At 41.8% G+C, this 21,394-nt stretch overlaps 1 protein-coding gene across 2 annotated transcripts in view; it reads right to left on the bottom strand.

The window, feature by feature from the left end:
* Nucleotides 1-21,394, bottom strand: part of LOC112116991 (ubiquitin specific peptidase 9 X-linked) — a 182,204-nt gene that overhangs the window by 85,653 nt on the left and 75,157 nt on the right. For both annotated transcript variants that reach the window (XM_026650144.1, XM_026650150.1), the window contains exons 17-23: nt 20,052-20,263; nt 13,080-13,320; nt 11,946-12,095; nt 11,707-11,827; nt 11,092-11,222; nt 10,513-10,791; nt 2,884-3,009 (exon numbers count right to left, since the gene is read on the bottom strand). In XM_026650144.1, the coding sequence (XP_026505929.1) occupies nt 2,884-3,009; nt 10,513-10,791; nt 11,092-11,222; nt 11,707-11,827; nt 11,946-12,095; nt 13,080-13,320; nt 20,052-20,263 (1,260 nt within the window). The remainder of the gene's footprint in view (nt 1-2,883; nt 3,010-10,512; nt 10,792-11,091; nt 11,223-11,706; nt 11,828-11,945; nt 12,096-13,079; nt 13,321-20,051; nt 20,264-21,394) is intronic.

Raw genomic sequence — 21,394 nt, 5'->3', positions numbered from 1 at the left:
ACTAAAGCCAACTCTATGATTAGTTGAGTTACACAGTACCTTTGGGAGCCCTTATATTATATTTTGTTGATGGGAGCTATAAAAACAAAATAATTCCAATTGGGCTGTTTGGAACAGTAAAATCCAAGGCTAGAGGGGAAAACTGTTAATACATAAAACCATCTGCAAGATCCCAAGTAGTTAACAGAATGTGTATTTCAAATTAATTCCTATAAATATATATTTCGTAAAGATAAGCTACAAGTTTTCTGTGGCTTTACTTTTAGTAACTGTTTTAAATAAAGAACTACACCTCTAGCTCGATATAACGCTGTCCTCGGGAGCCAAAAAATCTTACCGCATTATAGGTGAAACCGTGTTATATCGAACTTGCTTTGATCCACCGGAGTGCACAGCCCCGCCCCCCGGAGCGCTGCTTTACCGTGTTATATCCGAATTCGTGTTATATCGGGTTGCGTTATATCGGGGTAGAGGTGTATATTGATTCATATATATCAAATATTTGGTAGTACAAACACCTAAAACATTACAAAAAATTTAAATACCACAATCGTAACTTCTCCCAGTTTGCAACAAGCTTTCATCAAAATTTCAGGAGTTCATATTCAAGGTAACATTGTTCAGGAAGCATACGTCCCTCTGACAGGGGAAAACTTCCAAAATCCTTTGAGGAGGCAGATATCTAGTCACCTTTTTTTCTGTCAACGTAAATCTTCCAATACTCAGATTTATTAAACACTGAGAACATAAAAAGCTTAATAAATAAATTGGTTCCATCATGAGCTTTTAATCCTAGATGAACCTACACTACAGCTATGGAAATGGGAATAGCTGGAACAGAAAGTAGGCTCTTCACCAGTCTCTCCACCAACAGATTCACCTTGCACCAGAAGCATTGCAATGAGAACTTTCACACATTAAAAAAACAAAAATAGGCTTGTTAATTTAGTCTGGAGAAAAGTTACTTTAAAAACTTGAAGTATGATGATTAAAAAATATGTAGATTTTTCAATGCCCTTCAACTCTTACTCTATTCTTCCCTCACAGGCTGCATCAAATTTCTCAACATTAAATAAAAACAACAACAAAACAAAACAAAAAAATCTGCTGAGGAAAAACTAATCATTGGCCATCAAAATATACAAGAAAAATCTTGCAGGATAAACCAAATTATACTTCAGATTTAGCTCTTCAGCAGTTTTCTTCATTTTTGCAAATATATAGACGATATTTTAGCACTGATGCTGTGTAATCTGAGTCTCGTTCCTTTGATCTGTCTTGCTAGTGTTCTTTTAATATTTTTTTTTTAAAACTTCATTCACACAGAGCATGTAAAAATCACAATTCACATCCTGCCCTCCCTCCCTCCATGACCTATTTCTTCTGTGGAAAAAGCTATGACTAAAGCAGTGTTTCTACACTGGCAACTTCATATACAAAATTCACGACTGATGCAGCTCCATGAATGGCAGCAATGATGAAAACTAGGGAACCTGTTTTGGTGTCCAGTTCCATCAACCTTTTTTCTCAAGCCTTTGTCTTTTTTTGCTTGTGGCAGACGCTGTACATTTCATACAGTTAAAATGGTCATGGAGGGTCTCTACACTTTTGGATATCTCAGCAATGTTCTGAGATGGTATGAGGAGATTATTTCCTATACAGGTCCTGAAGTCCAAGTCAGCATTGCTTTGACTTTGGAAGCTGATGCAGCACCAATCATCTTGAAAGGAAGTTGTAATTTTTCCTTTGGCCACCCTTGACAGGCCACAATGTATTAAACAGATTACTAAAAATTCCAAATCTAATAACTTTGACAAGATGGGTGAGATACCATCTTTTACTAGACCATGTTCTGTTGGTGACAGAGACAAGCTTTCCAGCTTACACAGTGCTCTTGTTAAGGTATTATCTCACCCTTATTAATTTCATGCAATGTTGGGTAAGTCACATCATTTAGATGGATGATCCATTTGTGAGCAAAGCTGTTCATTTTTCCTCCACCCAGGCGATCCAATGGTCAATTATGTGTAGTTAAAACACACACACACACACACACACACACACACACACCCCTCTACCCTGATATAACGCTGTGCTCGGGAGCCAAAAAATCTTACCGCGTTATAGATGAAACCGCGTTAGATCAAACTTACTTTGATCCGCCGGAGTGCGCAGCCCCGCCCCCACCCAGAGCACTGCTTCACCGCGTTATATCCAAATTCATGTTATATCAGGTCGTGTTATATTGGGGTAGAGGTGTATATATTTATTTCTGTTAATAATTTGAGACCTCAACACTTGAATTTTTTCTATTAAAAGGCATTTCAGGTCACCTTTAATAAAATATTTAACCTCTCTCTCTCTCTCCATTTTTCTTATTACTCGCTAAAAAAGCATATTACCAAAGACAAACATAAGAGTAAAAAAAGACTACAATATTAGTAACAATATTTTCTTGTTAAAAATCTCTGGTTATTCTTCAAATATATCGATTACCTCAAGAAAAATGATGCTAAGTTTACTTCTAAAATCTGCAACAACACCATACCAACTGAGTTCTGGTCTCACAGTATCAGAACCCATTAATATAGATGTGCAGAACCTTACATAATTCACTTAGCTAATACTCTCTGAACTCCATTATACATATTGGTTTTCCCAAGTAAACACACGAAAAACATGTAAATAATTTTGTAAAGTAATAATTCATTTAATGCTTTTAAGTGTTAAAAAAATAAAAAGTATGCAAAATATCCTAAATGTATTTTGAATTTAAGGAAACCTATCATTTTCCTCTATGAAAGGAAATCTAAGAAATATGATGAAATAAAAGGAAAATCTAGTACAGAAAAACTTAGGTTTTACAGGAAAGAATATACTAACCTCATCAGATATTTGCTGGGCAAGACGTATTGCTACATTTCGTAGCATGCACTCTGAAGTTGGATTGGGAATGTTCTGTAGGGCAGCTTGCAGCACCACTGCCTGGTCATGGGTAGCCTGGTTTATCTGGAATAAGTTATTTTCATTATTTACATAAAAAAAAAGTACAGAAAACCCTAAATTATGAAACTAGAAATTATCTGGTAGGTGTGGGGAGAGGAGACAAGTGGAAGAAGAAGATAAATTTCTATTTAAATACAATATACATGCAAAAAAACCCACTCATTTTTGTTATTTCAAATACTAACCAACATTTCAATATACACACATTCATGTATTTGATATTTTGCTGTTAAAACTGGTATTCCACACACAAGTTTTGGATAAAGTCTAAATAGCTTCTTAAAACATTACAAAAATGGGAAAATATAACTGTGAAACTATAAACATACTGGTAGGGAGAATCATAAGTAGGTATAGAATACCTGAAACTACTTTTAATTCTTTTTTTTTGACATTTGAATAAAATTTTAAACGGACAGTTAGGGGGACATCCAACCCCCATCTTTTGAGACAGGAAAGGAACAGGTTTATGGGATGTCAATGGACTGTAAATAGCTGGTGCCCTTAATGGTGTCATTCTTCAAGCTAGCTGTTGCTCCCCAGAAAGTGCCCAGAAAAGTACACCTTAATTAATTTTCTTTTAAAAATATAAATTCACTGTTTGGACATTATTAAAACTGATGTAAAACTTGAGTCAGAAGTACAAGAGAATTGTCTTTAGTAGTTCTCTGAATTCTCTTTACTGTTTTCCAATTCCTGGGTCCATGCTTTTAACATGTGACTTAGGAAAAACTTCCTCAGAAGTTTTTGATCCTCTTATGTTTTAGTAGACGTTCTTCACAAACACATTCCAGTTGACAGGATGTGGTGTACACTCTCCAATGCCCCAAAGTAAGTTTGTTTCTGCATAAGAATTTAACAGTCAAAAAACAAAACATTCCACAGAATGGTAAAAAAAACAAACAGATGTAGCTTCTCAACTTTTGAGGGGTGGTTGGTGCAAAAGTGAGAATCTAGTCAGACATAATCAAGGAACAAGCATTACAGGCACATAATTTTCTCTTCTAGATTTCTGCTAAGGTTGGAAAACTTGAGTGGTATTTCTAAAAGAAAAATGTTATAAAAACAGCAGCACCTAGAAGCAGTGTCTATAGTGAACAATAACATACGTAACATGAATAAGAAAATTTGGGGGGAGGGGAGAGGAGAGGAAGTTTTATCTAGACAGAGAACTCTCCAGAAGAAACCCAATTACATCAATAGTGAAAATTAAGGCAAAAGTATTCAAAAGGTGGGCATCCCAAACACAAAATTATAAAAGATAAGTCTGGGCACCCCTCACATGGAGGTAGGAAAAGTAACACAGAAAACCTGGATTCTTCTCTTGATACTAAATCTAACAATGATTTGTAAAATACATGGAGAAAACACAGTGTGACTGTTTTGCAAACCTCCTGTAGAAAGAGACAGAGAAAACTGCCCTGGAGACTACCTTATGACCACTAAGTTCTGGTATGGTACAAGGAAAACTGCTGTGGTCATGAGACTCCCTCTATTTTATGGTCCCTGCTGGCTCTGGCAAATCCTTTCCACTACATTTACAGCATCCTGGATCGTGTCCTGGAACATGAAGATATTGACTACTACACACTATAAGTGGCATGACTGATCCTTGGATCCCTTCCAATGTGGTGTTTCTGATCAGCCAAGAGTCTGGTGTTGAGGAGACTAGCAGGTCTGCATGTCTCAGGAATAGTTGCGGAACCGTCAGCTTCGGTACAGAGGTCAGCATCGCTGGCGGGATGGGAGTAAGAGTTGTAGCCACCAGTGCTGAGGGTTTTGAGCTGTGCGGCATAGGTACTGCAGGTGGCACCATTGCACCGCTTGGTGCAGAGGTTCTTTTCAGCTCAATGGGTACCGAGGTGAAGGGTTTCACTTTGCTTTGTAAGCCTCCATTTGAGCGAGACCGCATATGGTCTTTCACTTTCTGGGAACTCTCGGTACCAGAAGATCCTGGTGCCTCATGGTCCGACATGCTCGGTGCTGTCGGTACTGAGGTACATTTTGTGGTCGAGGATCACTTTTTCTTGGGCGATTCACGGTGCGGAAAAGTCTAGCACTGCTTTTCGGTAGCCGTCTTCGGTAAGGGCTCTTTCATAGGCTCTGCAGGGGCAGGATCTCTGTCAGAGGCTGCGGATGGCGACCATTGGCCTGGAGGCATCCTGGACTCAGGGTCTGAAGTCGGTCTGAGGGATTTCTCCATCTTAAGGAGTTTAAGTTGGAGATCCCTAGCTTTTCTTGCTCTGGCTGTGAGGTTCTAGCAATGTGGACACTTTTGAGCAATGTGAGTTTTGCCGAGACAGTGGACACACTGTGCATGTCCGTCAGAGACCGGAATTGACAGTTCGCAAGTTAGATAGCTTTTGAAGCCCGATGATCTGGGCATGCAGGAGAAAGTTTGCCACAAAACAAAAAACAAAAACAAAACAAAAGGAGGAAAATAAACCTACGGGAGTCTAACTTCTCCGCCTACTGAGGAGAATAAGGGTAGATAAAGGGGAAAATTTGTCTGAAGTAAAATAAAATAACTATAAAGGGGAAATATCTAACTACTGCTTATACTACCAACTATAAACTATAGATAAGATTAGCCTTTACAAGGCTAAGAGAGGGCGATGCTGATCATTCCAACTGAAGCCAAAGGCGACAGAGAAGGAACTGAGGGACGGTTGGTCACGCAGTGCTGTGTAACTGCGTGGAGCGGTGAGAGACGGTGACAGCGCGTGCACTACCCAACCAGGCACTGCTACCACAAATCTCCTATTACAGCACAGGGAACCAAGACACCTAAAATGGAGCACCCACAGGGACACTCCTCAAAGAACACAGTGTTCTGAAGGGTATGATGACTCTTTGTTAAGTGAAGTATCATCGAACTAAGATGACACAATGATACGCCCTCAGAAGGATCAAGAGGAAGCAGCTTCAGAGTAAGTAAGGAAGTGGTGCTGTTACAGCTATCCATCTCCAGACCTGTACCTAAGCAAACTGTACCACACAAACTCAGCGCCCGATGTGGGGATGCTGATGTTTTATACTTTGAGGTTGAAAGATTTGAAATACTTACAGCCTCTAATGGAGGCCAGAAAAGAGTTCAGATACTTCTTTCTTAATCTGAATGCCATCTTAGCACAGAGAGCCTCTCTTCTCCCAGGCACAGATTATGGTTATCTGTCAGACATAGTATGATCATACTTCATACATTTAAAACTAATGAGTTGTTTGTCTCAGACAAGTATAGGGAAGACTCTCCTCAAACTCCCACAAAGAATAGCTGGCAGAGTCAAGCAAAGAGAAACATTAAAAAATTCCTCCAAAGAACTGTTCCATATCAAGAGATAGAGCCTTGAAAACACTATTGATACGGTGTGTTGACAAGCTGAAGCTTCAAAATGTGTAGGGTGCTCTGCACTAAAGCAGTACAGATGTGCCAGAGACCCAAAGACAAATGGCACAGTGCCAAAGGACTGAAGTCCCCTCATGCCCCGAACACTGTTACACGCCAAAAGTAAAGAGCCTAATAAAGATATCGCCCAAGCCCCAAAAAAACAAAAACCCATGTTTCCAATACGTTACTTAAAGTATCCCCAGCGAATGCATGAAAAACACATGATTTACTTTAAAAAGAACTTCAAAGACTAAGGGGAAAGAACGATTACTTACCTTACAATAACTGTGGTTCTTTGAAACCACATGGATTTCACTTTTGGTATGCATGCGCCCCAGGAATAGGAGATCAGATTTTTCTCGCCAGCAGCACCTGTTGGGGCAGCACCTACACCTAACATTATAAAGGGAAGAGTGGGCCAACCACCTCTCTGTTCCTTTACCAACACTAAATCCCAGAGGAGTAAGACTACATAGAAGCAGGGAAGGAGGATGGGTCATAGAATCCATGTGGACAACGCATTTTGAAGAACAGTTACTGTAAACATTCTTTCTTAAAGTAATTGTCCATTTGGATTACACTGTTGGTGCATGTAAGTGTCGGTAAAGTAACAGCATCAGCATCCGCCTCTCATGAGCGCTTGTCTCTGGCTGATATGTGCCTGCAATCACTCAGGTTTTTTCCATGGGGCAGCACCCACCTCTCACAGGCACTCCCTTACTGGTCAGATGTGAGCCTGCTTTTCTTTCAGTTCTTACAACAGGTGGCACCCGCCTCTTGCAAGCGTCCCCCGGCTGATGGCTATTCGACAAGTCTTCAGCAACTCAGCCCTCCGGCCGAGTCTCACACACTGTCCCCCCTCTTCTGAGGAATACAGTCTCTAGTTCTTTCTCACGATCCTGGTATGGGGCCGTAGCACCAAGGATTCCTCCCCAGAGGCACTGCCTTCTTTAACAAACAGGGACCCATCTTAGTACCTTCAGTTGCTGTCCTTTTGGCAACCCTTGCCTGGGCTCATCTTCAACCAAATTAGGAGGGCCCACCACAGTACCCTTGCCTGGTCTAACTAAGTTCTGGGCTCAGTCCCCTGGGATCAGCCTTCCTGCACTGACTGTTCTGCCTCTGCTGCTCCCTTTTATAGGGCCCTTCTGGTCCCTGATTGTCTGCTCCAGCAGCCCTCCTGGTTGCTTCTCTGCAACCACTATAGGCCACCTAGAGAACTTCTCCTCTGCTATTTTCTGGGGCAGGCACAGCCGCGTGGCTTCCAGCAGGGGACCTCTGGACCTAATCTACCCCGTTGCAGTGCACAACAAGCAGATATAAATTTGCTTGGAGATTGGAAATAAGAGTCCTACTTAAACAATGACGTCAAGACAATCACACCAAAGCAGGCATCCTATCAGGAAGCCACTGTCAAAGAACGTGTCTTGTAAAGGTGTTGATCAAGCTCCACATAGCTGCCCTACAGATTTCAGAAATAGGAAAATTCTTCAAACAAGCAGCAAAGGCTGCCTGAGCTCTACTACAACTAGATAGATCTAACCTAATAACAGTCTTCAACTGTATAAGGACATAAGATAAGTTCAGAAAAGATACTGCCTGACACACATCTCTCTGCAAAGGCCATAAAGTTTAGGTATGTTCCTGAAGGGTTTTGTCCTGTAAATGTAAGAAAACAGGGCCTTAACTACATCAACTGTGTGACGTTTAGCTTCCCCTGTGGGGGAGTGAGGCTTGGAGAAAAACTGGGATATGAATAAACTGGTTCACACAAAATTCTTAAAAATAGGAATTTGGAAGGAGTCCTGAGAGTAACTCGGTCTTAAAACATTATGCTCCTGCATTCATAGATTATAAGGTCAAAAGGAACCATTGTATTCATCTAGCCTGAACTCCTGTATAACACAGGACATAGAACTGCCCCAAAATACTTCCTGTTTGAACTACAGCATATATTTATTTTAGAAAAACATCTAATCTTGATTCAAAAATTGTCAGTGGTAGAGAATCCACCACAACCCTTAGTAAGTTGGTCCAATGGTTAATAACTGTCACTGTTAAAAATTGGCACCTTATTTCCAGTCTAAATTTGTTTAGTTTCAACTTCCAGCCAGTGGATCCTGTTATACCTTTGTCTGCTAGACTGAAAAACACATCAAATACACCTCTACCCCAATATAACGCTGTCCTCGGGAGCAAAAAAAAAAAAAAATCTTACAGCGTTATAGGTGAAACCGTGTTATTCCGAACTTGCTTTGATCTGCCCCCCCGGGAGCGCTGTTTTACTGCGTTATATCTGAATTTGTGTTATATCGGGTCGCGTTATATAGGGGTAGAGGTGTATTTATTCTCCTTTCTCATTGATCTTTTCTGAACACTCTCCAAATTAACATCCTTCTTGAATTGTGGACACCAGAACCAGATACAGCATTCCAGCAGTGGTGACACCAGTGACAAATTCAGATGTAATGATGCTGGCTCCGAATAAGATATGACCTCTGTTTGCAAAATCATATCAGGTAGAACAGGTAGCGTGATTGAAGGATGAGTTGATAGGTTCACCAGATCCAAGTACCAGAATTGTCTGGGCTAAGCTGTGGCTACCATGCTCAGAGGATGAACCTAGGTCTCAAAGCCCAAGCTTCAGTCCAAACTGTAACTTCAAAGCACTGTTTATACAGCTAATTTTAGAGCACCAGTGTCACCCCCACTGACTCAAGTCTGTTGACTTGGGCTGGGAGACCCTCTCCTGCTCAGTCCAAAATGCTGTGTAGACATACCCTTACAGTCCACTCGTGTCTGTCTGAGAATTATCTGCTGTCTCAATTTGCCAGGGCATTTTGCAAGCCTGGAAGATGCAGAACCACTGGAAGATGGTATGATTAGATGACAAATGCTCCACCCCAGACACAGACTGCTTTTTTGCAGAACAGAGATGATTATGCTCCTCCCGATCTTGACACAGTGCATGGCTTTGGTGTTGTCCATTATCACTTGGATAACAAGAGTAGAAATGCTGTGCATGAAGATGTATGGCTCTGAGCTTCAAGATAAAATGTGAAGTTGAGCTTCCTGGGGTGACCCAATGCCCTTGGGTTTGAAAGTGGCAAAGATGAGCGCCCCATCATGCAGCGCATCACCAATGTCTTAGTAGGCAGCGATGCAGCAAAAGGTACTTCACACGTGAAGTGGGTTCCTCCACCAACCTAACGGGAGGACTGGAAGGGACCTCCAGGATCACTGAGCCTTATCTCCTGCTACTGCAGGCAACCCAATCATATAATCCCAGCCATAGAGGCAAGGATCCTTGTTCCAGACATATCCCCATATTTTTTTATATATAAAAAAATAAAACTACTATTAACCAGCTTAACAAGACATCAAAATGTGCAGCGTAAGCAAAGACTGGGGTTCAATCCTGATGTCAGGGTGGTAAGAAGGAACTGAGGGGTGGTAAGCCCACCGTGCCCTTTATGCCCTCAGGTAGGGTGACCAGATGTCCCGTTTTTAAAGAGACAGTCCTGGTTTTGGGGACTTTTTCTTATGTAGGCGCCTATTACCCCCCCACACACCCCCGTCCTGTTTTTTCAGGGTTCCTATCTGGTTACCCTAGGTGCATGAAGGACATCAGGGTGAAGGCACAGCCCCATCGGGCACATCTTGCCAGAAGAATCTGATCTTGCATGCAAAGGATGCATATGCACCAAGAGTGGAATTCATGCGGAGAGTCAATTGAACTCAAATACACATAAATGAAGGATCACAGCAGCAAATACCTACTGAGACAAGCTGGAACAGTATTGGAAGTGCTGTTCTTGCAGGAATTCTGTTACTTTCCAGAATCAGAAAGGAACTGAACTTGCAACAATGGAGGTGCTAGGAATTGGTGAGGCAGAACCTTTTACTATCTCAGACATTTAAAAATGAGTATTATGAGTTCTTTATGAATCATACAGTTGAAATATACATCCAAGACAGAAAAATAAGTAAAAGTGGTATTATTATAGGAAGGCAGCTTTGTAGATCTGAATGTAAATTACTGCATATTAGTATTTCTAGAAGACTTTGGGCACGGGGGGGGGGGAAGGGGGGTTTAAAAAAAAGTCAAAGTACATTACCGGTGAGATTGGACTTGTGCCCTCTACAACTGGCTGACAAGCTTCTGCCACAGCTCGAACATGGCCAAAGCCAATTGCTGTTAGCAACAATTTGGCTATTTTTAGAGCATTAAGGTAGGCTCCCCTTCGAGTTTCCATATCTGCATTTGGCAGGAAATTGTTTCTAGTCAACATGCTCAATACAAGAGGCAAACCTCCACTTTTTAAGAAGTTATATTGGAAGTCACTGGCATCTTCTCCCAGAGGTGCACTGGCAGGCATTAACAAGGCATAGACTACCTGCAAGAAGGAAATAAAACACGTTAGCAAACACACACGGTACACTTTTTCTAAACACGCACACACTAAAAAATGTAAGTACACAGAAGTACATTTTATACATGATATTTTTCCCCATGCACGCCTCCCACACTTTGCTGCTTTGACAGACATTTTGAATCTTTTTAGTTTTACACCAGAATTTGATCCTGTTCTTCAACTCCACCATAGAAAATGTAACCTTAATGCCAAAAAGAGTTTTAAACTATAAAAGTTTGGGTTTTTATTTTTAATTTATTTTCAAAGAAAAACATTACAAACCTCTGTTAGATATAGCACTTGTGAGGCAGAAGGGCCAAAGAAAAGAGAGTCAAGGGATGGACTAAGGCTGCTTTCACCAAGTTTTGCATGGTCTAAGCAAATAGCTCTTAGTTTCTCTACTGTAGTGTTATCTGCAATAAAAACACAACCTCTAAACATTACTGCCATAGTTACCTAAAAACAAGTCACTGAAACCTACAATTAATAATTAATACCCATCAACTTGAGAAACTTCAAAGCACATCAGATAAGAAAAGATGCAGGAATTGTAACTGACATACAAATTCAGAGTCTTCAGAGGTACAGTGTTATATTTATTACCGACAGCACTTAGAAACTCCTCCTATACAGTAGTAAGTGTTGCAAAATAGTTTCAATTTTAACACTTTTCCCCATTTTCAAAGATAAACAGGCATTGACATCTAAAAAACGCTTTTTAAAATATTTAACTTTATATTATGGACAAGATATAGCAATACAGGAAATAAATGAATATACTCTCACGACTACCATATTCTAAATTAGTAGGAGGAAGGATTTCAGGAAGGATTCCATTTCCAGAAAATGGGTGAGACATAACCTCAAGATATAAAGAGATTAAAATTATATTCTGACCTGGTGGCATAAGTTTCATAAGGACACGTGCTCCATCTCTAAGAGGTGGCATATTTAGGCTGCTGCCTAAGTCTGCAACTTGCCAAAGAAATGAGATGTATCTAGGATGCAGTGACATGATCTAAAACAAAAATAAAAAACTTGTCATGCTATTTCAGCAACTGAAACAATTTGTGCTAATATTTACAATGTGTCATTTTTTAACTTCATAAGATTTTTGGACCAATACATATACTTACCACTCCAGGCAAACAGCTTTCAACTTCTGGGTTTGGACCATCACTGTAGTGATTGCCATGGTTGCCCGGAGAACCAGTTGAAGAGTCGGAAGAACTATCAGGGCTTGAAGGCATATTGGAACTTATTTGCGTAAGCTTGGCTGTAATTAGCTAAAAAATAAATTTGTAGAAGATTAATATATTTTACTAAGTATTAGATATGAAAACTATAAACTTTAGAACTTCTTACACTAAATGAGCTACTAATACAATATTTCATTAAGTTAGAATGGATCATTTCAAATAAAGTATGCAGTATTGCAGTAATAGTGTTTGTCCCAGGATATTAGAGAGACAATATCTGCTGTGTCTTCTGTTGGTGAGAGAGACAAGCTTTCAAGCTTACACAGAGCTATTTTTCAGGTCTTGGAAATGTACTCAAGACTCTCACAGCTAAAAATACAACGTGGAACACATTGTTTAGCATAAGTAGCAACACATTTCAAGGAACCACTCAAGGTGAAGTGGCCCATTAATACCTCTCCAGTCATTGGTGTGCGAGAAGCTGGGGGGCTTTGGGGGAACAGTGGGTTATAGATTGTTGTAATAATCCATAATTACATTATGGCTTACAAGAATAATTATAATTGTAATAAGTCTTAATTCTTGAGTACTTTTCCTAGATCTGAAGAAGAGCTCTGTGGAAGCTCGAAAACTTGTCTCTCTTAACAACAGAAGTTGGTCCAATTAGAGGGCAGGTCTACACTTACTTCCTGGTCCAGCCGTAAGCAATTGATCTTCTGGGATCGATTTATCGCGTCTTGTCTAGACGCGATAAATCGATCCCGGAAGTGCTCACCGTCGACGCCGGTACTCCAGCTCGGCGAGAGGAGTACACGGCATCGACGGGGGAGCCTGCCTGCCGCGTCTGGACCCGTGGTAAGTTCGAACTAAGGTACTTCGAATTCAGCTACGTTATTAACATAGCTGAATTTGCGTACCTTAGTTCGAAGTGGGGGGGTTAGTGTGGACCAGGCCAAAGATATTACTTGACTCTCACATTTCTAATAATGATATTCCTGCTCTCATTCCCCCCCCCCAATAATTATAGAAGTGGAGTAATATTAACTAATTGACTAAAGTAATAGCACTCACCGTTTTATCTTTAAGATTTAATTGTCCAATTAACTTCCTATCATCTGCAGGATCTACCAGCTCACCACCAATAAACAGTTCTACTTTTGTATGTGCACTGTTGGCTTTAATACGATTCAGAATACAACGCCGTACAGAACCAATTGTGTCATTTGTGTGAGACCAAATATCCAAGTCTTCTACCTGCCGACCTTGGTTTGGAAAACGAACCACCAGTGTGATATGCTTACCACGAAAAGCTCTGCAAAACAAATGGAGAGCACATGCTAACTAAAGTCATTGTTGCGGGCAACAACAAAACTGGTTATTTTTCATGCAGTCATTTGTACTGCAACTATTACAGAATGATTTTCTGTAAGTCTGTTGGAATGTGCAAGCATACGACTATTTTGCGCATGCATTGTTGCATGTAAATTGAATATTTGTACAGCCACAAGTCAGAGTGAAAAGTGCACACCCACAAACTTACTGAACAATCAGTTCTACACTTGTGTTCTGAACACACAGAATTTCAAGTAAACCTAAAGTAATTACATAGTTCAAATTTTGGTTCTCTCTTCACTATTTGCAATTCTCTGTTCAAATCTTGGAAATAAAATTTCAGTCCTACTAGCTTATTCTATCAAGTTTAGCACTTATATTTTATTGTTTCTGCAGCATAAAAGTCAACATGAATTTGCCTTGTTTAATTCCTTGTTGTAATTACTAAATGCTATTAGTATATTAATTAACTTTTGCTCCCACTACTGTAGCAGCAGTTCAAACATATGGCAAGGTCATGAGGTTTTAAAATTTCTTGGCAGCAATGGTGAATAGAAAAAAAAAGATTTAGTAAACTCAGAACATTCCCACTAGATAATTAAGAGGGATTTTCATAGTGAGTAATCTTTAGGAACCTCAATTTATCCTTTACTTCTTTCTCAGAATTTCTTGCCTAATTTGTTAATTATTTAAGAAAATCTGGAATGGTTAGTAGTTAGTCATCCATCCTACTTTGCTCTCCTTGGGATAATTATTTCAACAGCAACAGATTGAATTCACCAACACAAGGCTACTAAATATATGATAGAACTAGAAAAACTAGGATTTGAGAAAACCATTTACCCAAGCACAAATGTCTAAAATAATATCAAAGTGGACATGGAAAATGGCTGATCATAGAAGTGGGGGCAGAGTGGGAACGCTCCCGCGGCAGCGCTTTGAAGTGCAAGTGTGGTCGCGAGAGAGCTCTCCCAGCGCTCCTGGTAATCCTCCTCCACGAGGGGATTAGCTCCTGTTTACACTAGAGCTTTAAAGCGCTCAGACTTGCTGCGCTCAGGGGGGTGATTTTTCACACCCTTGAGCCAGCAGGTTAAAGTGTAGACAAGCCCTTAGACTAGCGCATAATGTCTAGTAAATGAGTCTATGGAGCTCTAGATGGCTGCTCTGCATGTCATGCATTGGGACCTCCTGCAAGGATGCTACCGTGCCAGCCTGCACTCTTGTGGAATGGGCCGTTACAGTGACAGAAGGTGGAATGCGAGCCAGTCTGTAGCACTTAGCAATTCTTTAAGAGGATCCTGACCACAGGATCTCTCGGTTATCTCAACAAACCGTCTTGGAGACTTTCTGATGGACTTGTTTCTTTACAGGTAAAAAGTAAGTGCACGCCTGATGTTGAGGGAGTGAAGTCTCTTCTCTTCAGGAGAAGTGTGGCATTTCACAAAAAGGACAGGTAAGTGAATACACTGGAAACGACCTTGGGGAGAAATTTAGGGTGAAGGCAAAGGGACACTTTGTCCCTGTGAAATATCATAATGGGAGGGGAAAGGGGTGTGTGTGTGTGTGTCCGTCCACCATGATGGCTCCCAGTTTGCTGACCTTCCTGGCCAAAGTCATGACCACTAGAAATGCCACTTCCATAGACAGACAGGACATGGAACATGTCACTAAGGGTTCAAATGGAGGTCTAATAAGCTTTGACAGCATGAGGTTCAGACCCTTTAGCGATGTGGGTTTAGTGACTGTCGGAGAGGCATTAATGAAGCCCTTCATGAACCATGTCGTAGCTGGTTGAGTAAAGACAGGCTGTCTATTGGGGGGAAGAAGCTACTCATGGCTGCTAGGTGGACCTGTATTGAGCTGATTGAGAGACCAGACTTTTATTTAAAAAAAGAGACAAGAACTATCAGGACGAAGCTTAAAGGGACTGGGAGAGACTGATTGTGCTGCACCCAGGTTGACAAGTGTTTCCATTTAGCCAGCTAACAGGATCTGCTCTATTCTTTCCTAACTCTGGGTAAGTATAGCCTGGACCGCACCCAAATAAGAGTGATCTACCTCTGACACCCACCCAAACACGAGGCTGTGAGGTGGAGACAACCCTGGCTGGGGTATCTGACCCTTCCCTTGTCCTGCATCAGGAATTCTGGGAAGGGGTGCATCTTGATTGTAGACACTGACAAGCTCTGGGAACCAAAACTGTTTGCACCAGTAGAGCAGTAGGAGAATGACGTTGGCCCTGTCATAACGTATCTTTCTCAGCACTTGTGGAAACAGGGGAATGGGAGGAAAGGCATATCCGAAACCACTCGTCCACGACAGTAGAAGGATGTCACCTTGGGAATCATGACCTATGGCTCCTCTGGAATAATATAGGGGTAGTTTCTTGTTTGTTATGCAGAAAGGTCCCATAGAGATGTGCCCCAAAGCATGAAGATGTCCGTCAAAACAGAGTCACAGACTTCCCACTTGTGGCCTGCTGGGAAATGCCTGGGGTAAAGTTGCCTGCTAAGGAGTTGTGGATATCAGTGAAATTTGCTGCCTGGATGGTGGTGATGTGCCTGATGCACAAGCTCCAAAGCCTGACTACCTCCAGACAAAGTGAGAGAGATCTCACTTCTCCTTGTCTGTTTGCGTAGACCATGGTGGTGATATTGTCCGACACTACTTGGATGTGAAGGGAGTGAATGAGTGGAAGGAAGGCCTTGCACACAAGGTGAACTGCCCGCTGCTCCAGGATGTTGATATGTAGTCTGGCCTCCTGCCTGGTCCACATGACTTGTGCAGTGTGGCCAGAAGGCTCCAAACCAGAAGGGACTACATCTGTTATAATAGTGGCACTAGGAGTGAGTGGGAACAGTCATCCTAGAGTTGATGCAGTCTTTCTTGGGAAAGTAGACTGAACTGAGCTAGGCCTGCACGCAACATAGATGAAGCCTGGCAAAGGATGATACATAAGTACACGTTGCAATATGACCTAGCAGCAATAGGCACATCCACACTGTAGTCCTTGTTCTGCAGGAAATCAAAGAAATTAGGTCGTGCATCATCTGAAACCTTTCTGCAGGGGGAAAGGCTCTTACGTAAACAGAGCCCAACACTGCCCCGATAAATTTGTCCTCGGGGGCGGGGGGATAAAATACATGTCTCTCTGTTCATGCAAACCCTCAGGGCTGTGAGGCTTTGAATGAGGTATTGAATAGCCAGCCTGACCTCCTGTCAAGAGCGACCTACAAGGAACTAGCTGTTGAGAAATGGAAAAACTGTGTGGCCCTGACTTCTCATCTGGGCCACCACCACAGAGAACTCTTTTGTAAACTCTCTGGATGCTGTTGCTACTCCAAAGATGAGGACCTGGAACTGGAAGTACACTTGGCCTGTGATAAACCATAGGACCCTCCGGGGGGGGAGGGGGTGTGTGTATGAACGTCTATATGAAAATATGCATCCTTCACATAGAGAGCCACAAACCACATTCCTTCTTGAAGAGAGGGGATTATTGATGCCAACATGACCATCCTGAATTTCATCTTCTGAATGAAGATGGGGAGTTGCTAAAGATCCCGAATGGGTCTCCATCCTCAGTCTTTTTTGGGGACAAGAAAATAAAACCCTCTTCCTTGATACGAAGGATCTATTCCCCCTTGGTGTAACAGGGACACCGCTTCCTGTTGAAGAATTGCCTCATGAGAGTGGTCCATGAAGGGTAATGAGGAAGAGAAGGAGATGAACTCTATGGACTATCCCTGATGGATAATCTCCAAGACCCAACCATCAATCACAATTAACTCCCAGTTGTGGGCAAACAGAATGAGATGGCCTCAAAAGGTGACAGAAGGAGAGGCAGGTGGCATCAGAGGTGGTGAGTGGGTCTTGACTAAAATGTCAAAAATAGGTCCTAAACACAGACTGGGAATGGGGTGGTCATGGTAATTGGCAATGCGAAATTGCAAGCCCACAGAGAAGACCTCTCTCTCCAGGAAGTCCAATCTCTTGGAACCATTTTCTAATGGGGTGGTCCTTCAGTATTGAGACATGTTATAGGCTGCTATGGAATGTACTGCCAGGAAGTTGGGAGCCAGGTGGGAGAACAGGAATTCAGCACCCTTTGCCAGAACAAAACAACACTTCTGAACCCTCTTTGGTCTGGCACACCCCAGTGTTCTATGCACCCACACCTATCTTGTCAATTCCATTAAGACCTTGTTAACTGGATGCAGAATGTCCAGCAGTTGGTGATGTGGGTCTTGGATTTCCTCCAGAGATATCTGGACAACACTAGCCATTCTTCAAAGTAAGTGCTGGTATTGCCTGTGGTAGTTAGGTGGGGATGAGGAAGAAGAAGAGAGACTGCCTCATCTGGGGAAGAGGAGGAGATTCCGGTCATCATCTCTGCTTCTGGTTCAAAATCTTCTTCCTCCTTATGCACCAACGGAACCGGTTGTTGGTGCAAAGGAAAGGAGTGGAAAGACTCCTGTGTGGGTCCCAGACATCCATACAGAGATCCCATGGTCCCCAACAGGGCCAGAAAGAGGAGCCAACAGTTTGAAGGGGGGCCCATAGCATGTCGAACCATCGGTCCCTAGGGAGGTCATGTTCATACAGGTAGCGATCATAAGTTCTGCATCACCTGTCTGGGTTTGGTTCTCACTGTGAAGGCGGGACTGGTTCATTAGATTTGTTCGAATCCAAAAACTGCTCCTGCTGTAATGACAGAGCCATCGGCACCAGGGCAAGCCTGCCTGATGGTTGTAAGTGGGATGGTTCCTGGGATGCCAAAGTAATATCGTCTTCTGGTGTGGTAACGTCCCTCAGGAGCACTGGTCCAGAGGAGACTGCAGGTAGTAGAGAAATATATCCTCCGGTGCTGTATAGGTCTCTGTGCACCCTGGCATATGGGGAGTTCTGATGGTTGACACCGATAGTATGGTGCATCCCTATTTCTAGTCCCCATTGGGTGGGCATGTCGGTATCACAGAGTCTGGAGCTGCACTTGTAGACAGGATCGGTGGATAACGGCCATTGTGCCTCGGTGCTAGAATCACTGACAGAAAAAGCGGTTACTCACCTTCTCGTAACTGTTGTTCTTTGAGATGTGTTGTTCATGTCAATTCCAATCAGGTGTGTGTGCGCGCCACGTGCACGCCACCTGGAAGATTTCCCCCTTAGCAACGTCCGTAGGGCCGGCCTGGGTGCCCCCTGGAGTTGCCCCTTCATGGCACCCAATATAGGGCCCTGCCAACCCTCCACCCCCACAGTTCCTTCTTACCACCGGTGATGGCTAGCTGGAACAAACTGTTGCTCTTGCTTTGCAAGCGTGTTTGGGCAGTGTCCACTCTTCGTGTTTATAGCTTCTAGTTTTAGCTAGTTAATAGTCCCCAGGGTTCAAGCTCTGTGAGGACTGTGGAATGTTTATGCCTAAGAGCGACCCGCATTCTTTCTGTCAGCGGTGCCTCGGGGAGAGCCACCAGAAGGAGAAGTGCAGAATTTGCAACGGGTTCCGCCCTAGGACCTTCCAGGACCAAGGTCAAAGATCCTTCTTCCTACACACTTCAATGGGCTCGGGGAAGGAGTCTCTCTCTTATGGACAGTCTTTGACCCCCATGAAAATGCCCCTTATTCTGATGGGAAGCCCTCGTGGAAGACTCTTTGGGCGGAGACACCCATGGCTCTGCTCTTGCTCAGAAGGGCGGGCACTGCTTGTTTGGTGAGGCCAATGTATAGGGTGTGTGTCTTCCTGGCCCAGATAGGAGAGAGGCTTCATAGCCTTCTCCATTAAGTGTTTTCTCAGGCAAAGCTCACAACCTTTGCAAGTTCTTGGTGGAAATGAGCAACAAATACTGCCAAAATAAGGGTCTCACCCAGACAGCAGAGGTAGCATTGGTGTTCATCGCTGATGGAGAAGGGTCTAGGGCAGGAGACGTAGTTTTTGAAGCCCAGGAGTCTGGGCATAGTCCCCAGTCCGGGGAAACAAACTATACTAACTACACTAAGACTAACTGAACTAAGCTAAAGAACTATTTACAATCTTATTTACAGGTTTTCTGAAAGGCTGAAACAAGAGGACACTGGATTCTGACTCACACCATGTGACTGTAAGAAGCGAGAGGGCATCAACTCACATTGCTTCTCATACCCTCGTTCGGGAGCATGAGGAGATCTACTGTGCATATGCAGGCCAATGGACACTGCTTATTAAAATCTCTGGACTCAAGCATATGGTGTGCATACGTATCATGTGTGGAATACACAAAGGGGCCAGCACTTATAACAAGAATACCTTTTTCTTCAATACAAAAATTGAATATTTTTGAAATAAAAGGAAATACAGTAAAAATATATACTTTAAGGACACTATATGTCAACTATAGGACCAAGTGCCAGAAATTCAAATTTAATTCTAGTTCTGTTAACCAATTAGCTCCTTCCTGTATGTGTACGCCTATCTACCTCACAAAGGAATTGTGAAAGTTAGTTATTTAGAATGCCTAATAAGTGCATTGCATTAATTTAAAGGTGTTTTTGAAGGAAATTAAATGTTATTTGTTAAATAGCAGTTTGTAATATTCACTTAGGATAACTGCTACAGGATTTATTTTTTTTTAATACACTGGTAAAGGAAGTTAAATTAATTTTGAAACTAAAACATTTTCTACTGCTAAGATCACTTTAATGAAGATGAATCATAGTAGTTCTGAGTTCTTCACAAACCTTGACATAGGTAGAATTGTTCTCTCTTCATGGTAATCACTGTCACATTCATTTATATACTCCCTTAAAACAGTCAATACTCGCACCATTCGTATTGCTTCTTGCCTTGCACAATTAATACTGTCTTTATCTCCATCCAAAACACACAGTGTATCATAGGAGGCCTTCAAACGATCAAAGCAGGATTGAATGAAGTCTTCATGGATCACTACCTAATGTAACATACAAGAGAAATTGGGACAATTACAAAATATTACATAGCCACCTTTCAGCTGCAGAATCAAACAAATGTACTATAAAATCTTAAGTGAAAACCAAATCTTTACTCAAGACTATTCACAACTTTGGTTTTCTCCACACTAACATTACAGTTGATAACTGAATCTAATATAATATACTTTTTTTTTGTTTTTTTTTGGAAATATCAGTGCTAACTCTACAACCTGTGTGTGTGTAGTACAAACCTTGCCCCTCATCGCTGCAATGCAAGCAAAATGCAGCTCTGTGTAGGATACTAAATTGGACTACTCTCTCCTTTAGTTGCTGCTCACCACAGACTATAATATGGAATATTTATATATCCATCTGTCAGGTAGTACCTATATCTTTAGACTGTATTTTGCAGACTGCTGGTTTTGAGGACTAAAAAAATGTGTCCTTAATGGAATAACTAAGGAAAGTGGAGTGTAGCAAGGGGTTGTGGGTTAAGAAGTACAACTAACATTAGATACAAGAAACTTGTTGGAGGTGATCTGAAGGGCACAAAAGTCCTCAAAGTTTTGGGATTATGTTTTCAAATGCTTATACTTAAAACTACTGAATTCAAGAAAGGTACAGAAGCTTTCCACTACTGCACTGCCCTCCCTGGCTCCATGGTTGCAATATGCATGAGCAAGCTGGTAATAACACTGCCAACTAGTACTATCTTGATAACAACAAAGGATATTTCAGAAACCAATAGTTTTTCCTTTCCCTGATCTTTCTAGAAACTTGCAAGTCTCTCTCACTTTCTAATGAAACATACTAATAGGCAAGTTGGAATCTTGAGAGAAAGGATTTGATTCTCCAGAGTTTGGTTCAGATTGCTCGTTTCTGAGAGCTTTGCAATGCTTTCTTATGTGAGAAATGAAATGAATTCAAGGGTTGTATTAGCCACCGTTGGCATGACCTAGCCCCAGCCAGCGAACACACTGGACAAAATATCACATACCTCAAATCCCAGCAGAATGCAAAACTAAGTATTTGGCATGAGCCACTGTTTTGCTAATGGAAATACAACAGACATAACTAACAAGTGCATTAAACTTTGGTGATTTCTCAAAAGCCAGCAATTTTAATCTTTA

The sequence above is a fragment of the Terrapene carolina genome, unplaced genomic scaffold (assembly GCF_002925995.2).
Source record: "Terrapene carolina triunguis isolate 2854851 unplaced genomic scaffold, T_m_triunguis-2.0 Scaffold24, whole genome shotgun sequence".
Taxonomy (NCBI): Eukaryota; Metazoa; Chordata; order Testudines; family Emydidae; genus Terrapene; species Terrapene triunguis.
Note: the sequence above shows the minus strand (reverse complement) of the source record. Positions and strands in the feature narration are given on the sequence as shown.